We start from the raw sequence: 10,481 nt of genomic DNA, 5'->3' as shown, positions 1-10,481 counted from the left end.
CCTTCTGTACATTACTTCGAGTGAATGAAGCAGAAGAGAGCTTCATGTTAGCAATTAAATTTGCATATTACACCTTTTCTATGATTTCTCAGTTAAAGTGAGGATTACAGTGGGAAAAATCTGCAGGACAATGCATACTCAGCAAAGATTTGCACTTTTAATAGACTAATTTTCCACCCAAAACTGTGTGATAAAAATATCAAACAAACAAACCAACCCCCCAAAAAATACCACCACCAAAAACATCAGCAAAAAAGACCTGAAATCAAAAGTCTTTCACATTCTCCTTTTAAATCTGTCACAGAAGTGGTTACAGGCATGTCTGGGAACACGGTAGTGTTCATGTACTTTCCCAGAAGAATAATAGAAACCTCAACAGTAGAAAACATTAACATTAGAATAAGCTACACTTTTTTTTTTTTTTTTTTTTGACATTCCAACAGTATTCTCTAAGCTAATGACCCTTATTTATGGTATATTGCAGAAGAGATTACAGACTTTCAAACTACCATCACTGCAACGGCTGCTGCATGTGGAAAATGATTAAAAGTTGATGCCTAACCTACTGCCTAAAAATTTCAGAAGATGGGTTTTTCTTGCTTCTAGACTGGAACAAAAACTTCGCTTAAAAGAAACCACCCCCAAAACAGGTCAGAGTATAGTATAAAATGGTCAAGTGAGTCTACAAACAGAATCAACTTCTTAAAGCTAAGCAAAATCTTTATCAATATCTCTGGACAGATTCAGCCCAAAGTAGCTCCTCTTCTCTTTTGCCATCTGTCTGTGGCTTCTTTTTATCCTTTTTGCTCTTTTTCTCAGTGGGGTTTCCTTTAAGTCTTTTGTTTTTATAAGGTCTTGATTTCTTCTCACTTACCAAGTCTATCTCAAATTTAATTATCTTTTCCTTCTCATTTTCCTTTCCAAAATCTGCACTTTCACTATTTTTGTTCCTTTTTTGCTTTGTGGCTTCTTTCTCTTCACTGGTGTAGTTTTCCTCCTCAGAATGTTTTATCTGAAATTTCTGTTCTTTTCTGGAGAAACTGGTAGAAGTCTTCAGATTCTGCAGCTGGCAGGCTGAAGCTCTTATCTCTGATGGTGGCCACCTCAGGTGCTTGCTCTTCTTTACAGTATCTCTTGTTATAGGGACAGTTAGGTGTCTTTTCTAGTGCATGCTCTCAAGCTGATGGCCAGTCTGGCAATCTATTTTCCCCAGTATTTGTTGGTGACTGGGTTTCTGAGAAAAGGCTGAAACACTGGCCTTGTTCACACTTAGAATTTGAAGCTATAACCTCACCAAGGCCACTTCCTCCTTCAATGTTTTTATCTTGAAACTCTTCCTGTTCTCCTTTTCCTAAACACCTTCTTGGCTCTAGATCTCTAGTGCTCTGAACTTTGTTATCTGCTAATTCATCTTGAATGGAGCCACATGTGTTCTTTGATTTCTTCCTGAGACTAACAAGCACTCTCTCTGCATAAATTGGATAGAAAGTCTTAGTTATTAATACTGACAAATTTGCTTAACATCTCTTGAGTTAAAAAAAAAAAAAAATTAAAAATACATATTTCCAAATCTAGCAAAAGAACATATTCCAAGTATGTTGTTCTCTATAACTACATGGACCCTATTAGACATGATCATATCTGCAAAGATGAAGTTACAGGGAACAGAATTTACTCTTTGTGAAAATTGGAAATAAAAAATAACTTCATGGAGACCAAATTAGTTTCTTGTGAGCTAGGGTGTTTCTGTTTTTAAATCATAAATAAGATGTTTTTTAAGAGACTGCATTCATTTTTAAAACTACTTTTTAAAAATAAAATTTAAGATTGTCCCTTATTAATTGATATCCATTTAGCTGCAAATATATACTGGCTGTCATGTAATAAAGTTACTAATTACTTTATGAGATTCATTCTGTTGAACAGCTGCAGTAGTTACAGCTTCAGGCTGTAACTGTCTCACTCCACAGCAGAAACAGAACAGAAACCATCAACCTGGATTGCTAAAAATCCCAAACAAGATAAATGTGCTCTCAAGGCAAAACTACCTATCAGTTTATAGTCTATTCTCCTGTTCCTCAGGCTGGAAGATAAAGTGGTTAGATGACAAAGATATCCCTTGTGGGAAGGGAAGCTGTGAAGACTCATCCCTTAAATATATCTTGTTCTGTCTTAATTCACCAGCTCTACACATCAATTTTGTTGAACTGTAGATAGGCCTCTAGCAGTTCCCTGTGCTCCTGTTTTTGGGGACTCTAATTCCATTGTCTAAACAAACATTTAAAATCCTACCTGTTCTACATCAGTCTCTTGTGGTTATGTTATTATTGCATCTTCAACTAAAATACTTCTTATCAAAATTCTTAAGGAGCAAGCAATTTTGCTCTTCAGCCTATTTGCACAGCAATCTCTAAGTGTACATCTGAAACCACCACAGTGCCCATTCTGCAGCCAACACAGTCTGACAAGCCCTCTTCTGGATAACAGGGAAAGTACAACAGCTAGCACCTCTCCCATAAACGATCTTAATGCCAAACGTGAGATGAACGTTGATGAATCCTAAAAGCAACACAACTGATGGAGACAGGGCACTTTCGGGGATTAAGGTCTTCTTTCCCTGGCAGTAGGAATTGTTAAGTTCAGACCATTTCCTTCTACACTGAGCACTGAAGATGCTGTACCAAAGGAGGTGCTGCTGTCCCCAAAGAGCAGAGTAAGTGGGGAAAGTGCACAGGTTTCAGGGGCTTTGCCATGTAGGTTGTCTGTGAGAGCTGTAAGAACTCCAAGACTGAATTTCACAAGTATAATGTTTACATGGACAGTGCCCCTTTAAACCAGTAAACCAAACCAAGAAACTAAATTAAAAACAAACAAACAAACTAAAATGAACCCCCCCACAAACTAGTCAAAGTCACTTAACAGCAGACAACAGGGCTGATGAAAAAGTCTGGAAGTTCAAACCACAGAGGAATAGTAACAAAAGACTTATCAGCTGGCTTAATCCAGTGCTTATATCCTTGCAGAGGGGACTGGTACACTCCCATAGATGCAGTTATGACATTACACAGAAGGCACACATAATAACCAACCCCAACTGCTGAAAAGAAGCAACCTTTAAGTTAGAGACACTACAAGTGAAAGGCCAAACTCAAATCACACCATGACCCCATCCCATACAAAAGTCCTGACTTAATGTTCCCATAAACAACACTTACAGACAGGTATAAAGTCTCTGCTGCAATTTTACACTAGAGTAATGTTTATGAAGGGACCTGGTGAGGTGTACAGTTGCAGTGTAACCATCGTTTAAGCATTAACAAAGAGCATTTCTGATCACTAAAGTGATCCAAAATAATTCCAGGAAATTGTTGTCAAGTCATGATAAGCATGAATTGTATTGAAAAATGAAATACTATTGTAAACCCCTGACCCAAAGCAAGCACCACCAGATACAATCCAGTCAGTCCAGGTTTAATTAAAATCAGATCCATTTAAACATTACCTGTTCAAATGCTTATGTAGTGTTGGTTCAACCCTGTGGAGATGCTGAGGGACTTCTCAGTACAACACATTGTGAGTATGGTATACAGAGCTTCAGGCAAATAGAAGGTAAGGTCAGATGAGGAAAACCCTTGTGTTTTCTAGGTTGTCATACTTTCCTCTCCTACAAGCTGTGTCATCTATAGATCTAAGTATTTTGAAACCAGTGAGTAACCTTTTTCCCCGTGCACACCCAAGAGCTTCATCCATTAGCAAAAATGCAGCATTCATTCCAGTGGGCTATTGCTTTGCATCCAAACAAATTTTGTTTAAATTATACTGTGACTTAATGAGAGCTGTTTTATACTAACCATGACTTTTGACCATCAGGTAGGAGTTTGACTTCCTTACTAGAAAAAGAGTTCTGTTGCACTGCACCAGATGATGCCCCCTCAAAATTAATGACAGCAACAGTACCTTGGCTTTGGACACAGTGCTTGAGCTGGAGACAGTCCTGATGGGAAGCTGGAGAACAATGACTGCTTAGGAAACAAATTTCCTTATGTGGAAAGACAGAAATAATTACAACAACCAGTTTCATGAATAAAAGATTAAAGCAAGATATGACACCACCTTTCAATTATTTAAAGAATGCGACAAAACGGAAACAAATTATTCAGTTCTTGTGTCTGCTTCTTGTTCTGTGCACAGTGAAGAAATGCAATGCAGTCAGAGGGAGCTGAGTGCAGTGTCAGTAAAAGGTTTTAAGATCAAGAAAGTAAAGATCAAGAACTCCTGGGAGATGTTCCTCCTGGAGGCTGTGGAGTTTCCAACACAGATGGTTTTTAACAACAAGGTGGATGAACATCTAAAGAATGACACAGATACAACTGACCCTGGCCTTGGGTTTAGGGCTATTTTCTATGATCCTTTGACTTTGACTGCAGAAATTGGTGAGGACTGGATTTGGAACTGGGTCTCCCAATTCAACAAGAAATATTTTGTGATCTACAGGCATCAGAGACAGAGACTGCAACATTTTCTGACATTCTGCTTACCATTTGTGCTGGATTCTGCAGGGACAGATTTGTCTCCTAGCTTCTCCAATATCTTTTTCCTTGCTTCATTTCTTCTGTCTTTCTTACCACGGTAATGCTCCTGGGCCACAAGTGGATTATTGAAGATTACTACAGCAAAGCTTGCAGTAGTTGTATGAATCATTTAGCTTCAACCTTGTGTTGGAGGATGAAGACTCTTCAGCTGTTGAAGACAGCAAGGGCTTCTCAGCTGATGACTTCTGGAAAGCTAGAGACAAGGAAGGAGAGGATAAATCTGCTGACAGCAGAACAAAGTAAAGGCTAAAACAATTCCATGGAGGTGGCTGCAGAACAACAGGGAAAGAAAGAACAATCTTCAGGGTGATGGAAGAGACTGTAAAATATCTTAACCCTTGCAAAGATACGAATGTACAGACTGATGAGGAACACAACCCTGGAATATTCAGAAACTCTACTACTAGATACCTAAAAATCAGCTTTGTTTCATGGTTGGTCACTCTAAGTCCCTGACACAGTCCAAGAAGGGAGATGGACCCTGCAGGGGGTGATTCAGCCCTTACCAGCAACAGGCTGCATGCATGGTGCTGCCACGTGGGCTCAGTCTCCTGATAATTGCTTCAGCTTCTCAGCATGGATCCTTCCCAAGTAGTGAGATAAAACAACAACTGGGGAAGTAAAACACACACAGCAGAGACTGCAGTATCTGGAATTCTCCAATATTCCATTCCTGTCTATCTGAAACCAGACAAGGGCAAGCTCAGTTACAAGTGTTCACTGAAATATAAAAGGAAGCATTTCATTTAGTGATGAAGGGGAACAATCATCTGAAAATTGATACAACATGTTTTCTTCTGTGGCCATGCTCCTGCCTCTCATCTTTCTTACCATGCATTTGGATGTACAGACAAACTGTCTTATCGTTTGTTTTTGCCCTGAGAAGAGACTAGAATTATTCCTATTTCAGTAACAAGGGTGCAGGCAATGACATATCCAGTGACATTCATCAAAACTGCTTTCAGACACTTGCAAATTGTATTTCTATTAAGCAGAGCCACAAGCAGGCAAATGCCAGCTCAGGTAACAATACTTTAATCAATAATATTGACAATAATAACATTTTCCCTCAAGCAGCCCTTGGAGTCATCTACTCTCAACTCTGTGGGGAATTAAAAATCCTGACATGCCCCCTTACAAACAGGGAAATGGTCAAATAGGTGAGGAAAGGAATTTAGCCATGCCACAGAGCAAGTCTGCTGAGCTCCTTCACCACTAAGCCCAGGGGCTTGACATCAAGGCTGTCTGGTGAACGTTAGGCAGCATTATTCCACTTACCTTTCTAAATAAAAAGTCTGATCTTCCCATATGGTCAGTGGAGAGAAACAGGTTTCCCTGGGAGTTGAAGTATCTCCAGCTTGGAGTCAGTCTGTGGAGATTTCTGCACCTTTTTACTGAGGATAGATTAGTCCAGGTGACTAAAACTGAGTGTTAATATATGCTGCCCTCAGAAGCAAATATTTTTAATTTGTAGATGCTCTCTCAACCCCTAAGCTTCAAATTCTTGCACTTGTAATGCACTTCCTCACACCACCATATATAGTGGTAACCTACAAAGCAAAAGAAGCAATTTGCCTTCTCCAATCTGGTATTTTTCAGATGTCTTTTAAGGATTCTGAGGAACAGTGCAGGATATTATAGCAATATTATCAAAGAGAAAGGGGTCTTGTCATACCTGCCTAGATAATACAACTGAGAAAAAAAGTCATTTCCATCATAGAATCATTAAGGTTGGAAAAGACCTCTAAGATCATCAAGTCCAATCATCAACCCAGCACTACCATGACCACTAAACCATGTGCTGAAGTATCATGTCCACACGTTTTTTGAACACCTCCAGAGATGATGACTCCACCTGCTCCCTGGGCAGCCTGTTCCAATGCCTCACCAAATAACTAATTTGATTTGTAATGGTGAAGTCAGGTAACTTTGCTGTTGCATCTCTTGTCCTCAGCTGGATTTGGAGCCAAGAAAAAGAGCATCAAACTGAGGGTGAGAACTCTGAAGTTCTGAAAGCACAACTGCTGTGTAAGTTAAATTGAAGTAAGTGAATACACACCTTGCAAGTCTTGAGTCTTAATAATGTGAGTAGCAAGAAAGACTTCTGACAGCAAATGACTTTTTAAACTTTAACTTTTTCAAGAAGACAGAAACTCCTGTGCCTGCAGACCTGCACGTGCTCAAGATCAAGTTTCAGAATAAAGCACACTTGCCCATGCCTACAGCCATACCCCAAGGCACACAGATGTTCCAGGAAATGCCTTCAGCCGGCTTCACCCAACTTGCCTCAAGAAGACTCCAGTGCACAGAGCAGGACGTGCGTAATGCTGGGTGAAGCATCAGGAGATGTGATCTTGAAGAGCTGGGGATAAACCCACAGCCCTGAACGAGGGTTGGCATATGGATGGTGTCCACAACCAGGCAAGAAAGACCCTCCTGGTTGGTTTTCACCCAGGGTCTGGCCAGCCTTGGTGGGAACTGATGAGGAGATCACCACCAGGTGCCCCCACCTTCCACATTAACCTGGAGGTGGGGCAAGAAGTCATCTGTGTAAGAGCTGACGCTGGTTGCAGTGGGCTTGGGAGGTTTCTCTGTACAGTGGGTGTGTTATGTGGGGGATTCTGGCTATTGGAAAGACTCCCTGACTCTTCATGGCAAGTGGAGCCCCCAGGATGACAAGAGCTAGACCCTGGAGCTGTCTCTGAGTCCCTGCTCTCTAACTGGGCTCATGGCCCGGCTGCTACCATTGCCCATGGCTTGGCTCCTTCCCTGGCTTGCTCCCTTCTTCATGTCCACTGTGGTGGGTGAATGCATTGGCTTGTTCCTCCCTCTGGCTCTCTGGCACTTTGGGTCTCTGGTTGTTCCTCCCTCTGGTTGTCTGGCACTTTGGGTCTCTGGTGTGTGAGGTGGCAGCAGAGATGGAGTTTGGTTGCTGGTCTGCCTGTTAATGATAATATTGTTCTATATTGGGCAAGTGGTCAGCAGGAGAGACCTTCATCCTCTGCAGGTAGCACTGCTCTATGCCATACATACATTCTGGCTCATGCTGTGCTTATCTTCTCCAATCCCATATGGGCCTTAACCTTCTCAGTTCCTTCTAAAATGATGCTGCAATATGCATGGGATTGTCCTTCACTATCACTGAACCCACAACTTTCACAACATTCCAGTCTGGTTAGTGTCTAAGCCTTGAGAAACACGCTATGAGGTCTTTTATAACTCTGTGTAGAAACCCCAAACAAACCAAAGCCCCAGTGCTTGCTGGGGGAAGTTCTCCTTTCCAGCCTACCTTATAGTGTGATGCTCTTTGAGACTTGAACTGCAGCACTGCCCCACAGACCTTGCAGAAACCATTGGTGAAAGGCCTTCCCTTGTTGCCCCATCTAAAATGTCATCAGCGTGGAAAGAGCAAAAGACAAAAATGAGTCAATAGGTAGGACTAGATATATTTGCAAGTTGTTACTTATGCAAACCATCAGCCACTTGAATATTCACATGCAGCACAGGATGGAGGAACCAATGTTCACCCCTTGGATCACACTGTGCCTCACTGTGGCTTCAAAGCAGTACTGTAAAGCCACCTAAACCTTCCTACTCACAGAAGTATTGATCTCACAGACTGGTAAAATGTTACTATAAGAGTACCCAGACTTTAAAAACAGAGACTCTTTTTTTGGGCTTTCAATCCCCTTCAAACAGGCCAAATTGTCAGAAATACCTGATTAATGGCCAAAAAAAAAAATTTTAACTGGACTAGATCAGACAGTTGGGTAAACATGGAAATACTCCTTAAAGAAGAGCTTTAAAGAAAACCTGGGAGTAGCTCAGTGCGTGAGACAGGCCAGGAGGTCTCAGAGGCTTACAGAGGTTTTACTCATGTCCCTTATAGCAATTTAATTACTTAAGTTATATGGAGGAAAACTGCTCCAAAGGCTTGTTATGATTTTCTTTGCCTTTTTCCTAGTTAACTCATGGCATGTATATGATAACTTATACTAAAATTGGCCTGGACTTAAACCTATTCCCAAATAATTGTATGTGCAGGTACATTTAGGAGGGACTTACTCTAGTAAGCCCTTGAAAGTAGTACCCACATCAGGTCAATTAAGAGAGTTAAACAAACCCTTCAGAATAACATAGCTCTGCTAGTGAAACCCTGACAAAGATAAATCCACATTACCACCCCTGTTATTTCCCTTCTTAATAAACTTTAATTCAGTAGGGAAACCAGTTTAACTCCTATTGCCTGAAGCACTCCTCCAGTACAGGCTATGCTTTCAGGGAGCAGGTTTACCCACACTTCTACACCAGCAAAACTACTTCTGTGCTGACAAAAGCTAAGACTGCCTGTTTCTTTTTCATCCCCAGTGGATCATACTAATTCCAGTTAAGACAGAATTTAAATTTTTGGCATGCCCTCTCTTAAAAATAAGCCAAAATTAAACAAGATTAAAGTAAAAATAAAGGAAACCACATAACTAAAGGGTATGAACTAAACCATGTTCTTCAACTGAAGCTGAGGTTAAAAGGAAAATATTGGGGAAGGTGTTGTGATGTCTTAACTGAGCTTAAAGCATCTAAGTTTAGGCAACAGTCCCTCCTGGAAGCCACATGTGGAGCAGTTTGCATTCCATGATTTACACACAGCCTGGAGAGATCATGGGCAAGGAAGCATTGCTCCCTGTGGCCTCAAGGCTTGGTGCCAAAAAAGGCATCTAGAAGCCCATAAAGAAAATCAGCCTTTATCATTATTTCTGAAGGTAGATCTCCTGGCCCCTTGCCAAAGGAAAGTCCAAGGGAACATGAAAAACCAGAATCAAATACTGTGTAGCTACAATACCATGTACTGCAACCCTAAATAATGGTGCCAAGCTGTAGGATGATCAGTTCATGAATGATTAAAGGACTAGAGTCTACCCAGTTCCCTGTGTGTGCCAGGGACAACACGTGGCTGCCATCGTTGCACAAGTAAAAAGCCTCTTAAAAACCACAGCATGAATTTCAGTACAAGCTGTATAAGGTATAGAATCATAGAATCATTTAGGTTGGAAGGGACCTCCAAGATCATCAAGTCCAACCTTCCTGCCAACATTTCCCTAACCACTCACTGAGCCAGTATCACCCAGGAAAGAGATGCTTACTTGTGGCTCCAGTGGAAGCCTGAAACAAGGAATGACAAATGTCTATGACGAGCCAACATCAACATGTGCAACTAGCTGAAAATCTATCAGCAGCTCTACAGACACTGGCAAAACCTGAGGAATCACAGAATGGTTTGGGTTGGAAGGCATCTTAAGAATCATCAAGTTCCAAGTCCCCTGCCATGGGCAAGGGACACCTCTCACCAGAACAGCAGATGCAGAGATTTTTCTCAGACTCTTCACTTCCCCAAAGTGGCACTCCTGAATTATTTAACATCTAGATCTTAATAAAACTGAGTCTGGTGAGGCTTTTGGCTGAGATTGCAACAACTGGGCACCAAAATGCTGTTGTCTGGCATAGTTTTCCATCAGTCCCCAGTATAAGAATTCATTTTCTAACAAAACCTAGATTTTCATGAGATACAAAGGTTCTTAGAGCTTTTGTATTTTGTTATATGAATAATCCAGAAATGTTCAATATTGTACAGTTATTGATTCACATCACTTAACCCCTTCAAGCAGAGGAATGACTGGCAGACACAGTAGCTTTAGTTGATCCACACAAGGAAATCCAATTACTTAGTTCTGGGCATTAGATGAAAGCCCATCTTGCACCCAAAGCACATGAACTGCCAATGGTTGCAGCAGAAAAAGCCACCTACAGAGGAAAATTACACCAGTGTGCTCAAGTGTACTGAACTGTTAAAACAGCTACATAGAGAAAGATAAATGGAACAATATTACCTAT

At 41.0% G+C, this 10,481-nt stretch overlaps 1 protein-coding gene across 1 annotated transcript; it reads right to left on the bottom strand.

The window, feature by feature from the left end:
• Nucleotides 1–724: 724 nt before the first annotated feature.
• LOC103779762 (zinc finger matrin-type protein 1-like) lies at nucleotides 725–7,975 on the bottom strand (the record flags this gene model as incomplete). The annotated part of the gene is given in 6 exon segments (XM_008947407.1): nucleotides 725–1,131; nucleotides 2,921–3,112; nucleotides 4,539–4,668; nucleotides 4,670–4,785; nucleotides 5,138–5,273; nucleotides 7,882–7,975. Coding segments are annotated over 6 exon segments (1,075 nt in total), but the record flags the coding sequence as incomplete, so codon positions are not given.
• Between the last annotated feature and the right edge of the window lie 2,506 nt (nucleotides 7,976–10,481).

This window comes from Merops nubicus, unplaced genomic scaffold (assembly GCF_000691845.1).
Source record: "Merops nubicus isolate BGI_N331 unplaced genomic scaffold, ASM69184v1 scaffold29669, whole genome shotgun sequence".
Classification (NCBI taxonomy): domain Eukaryota; kingdom Metazoa; phylum Chordata; class Aves; order Coraciiformes; family Meropidae; genus Merops; species Merops nubicus.
Note: the sequence above shows the minus strand (reverse complement) of the source record. Positions and strands in the feature narration are given on the sequence as shown.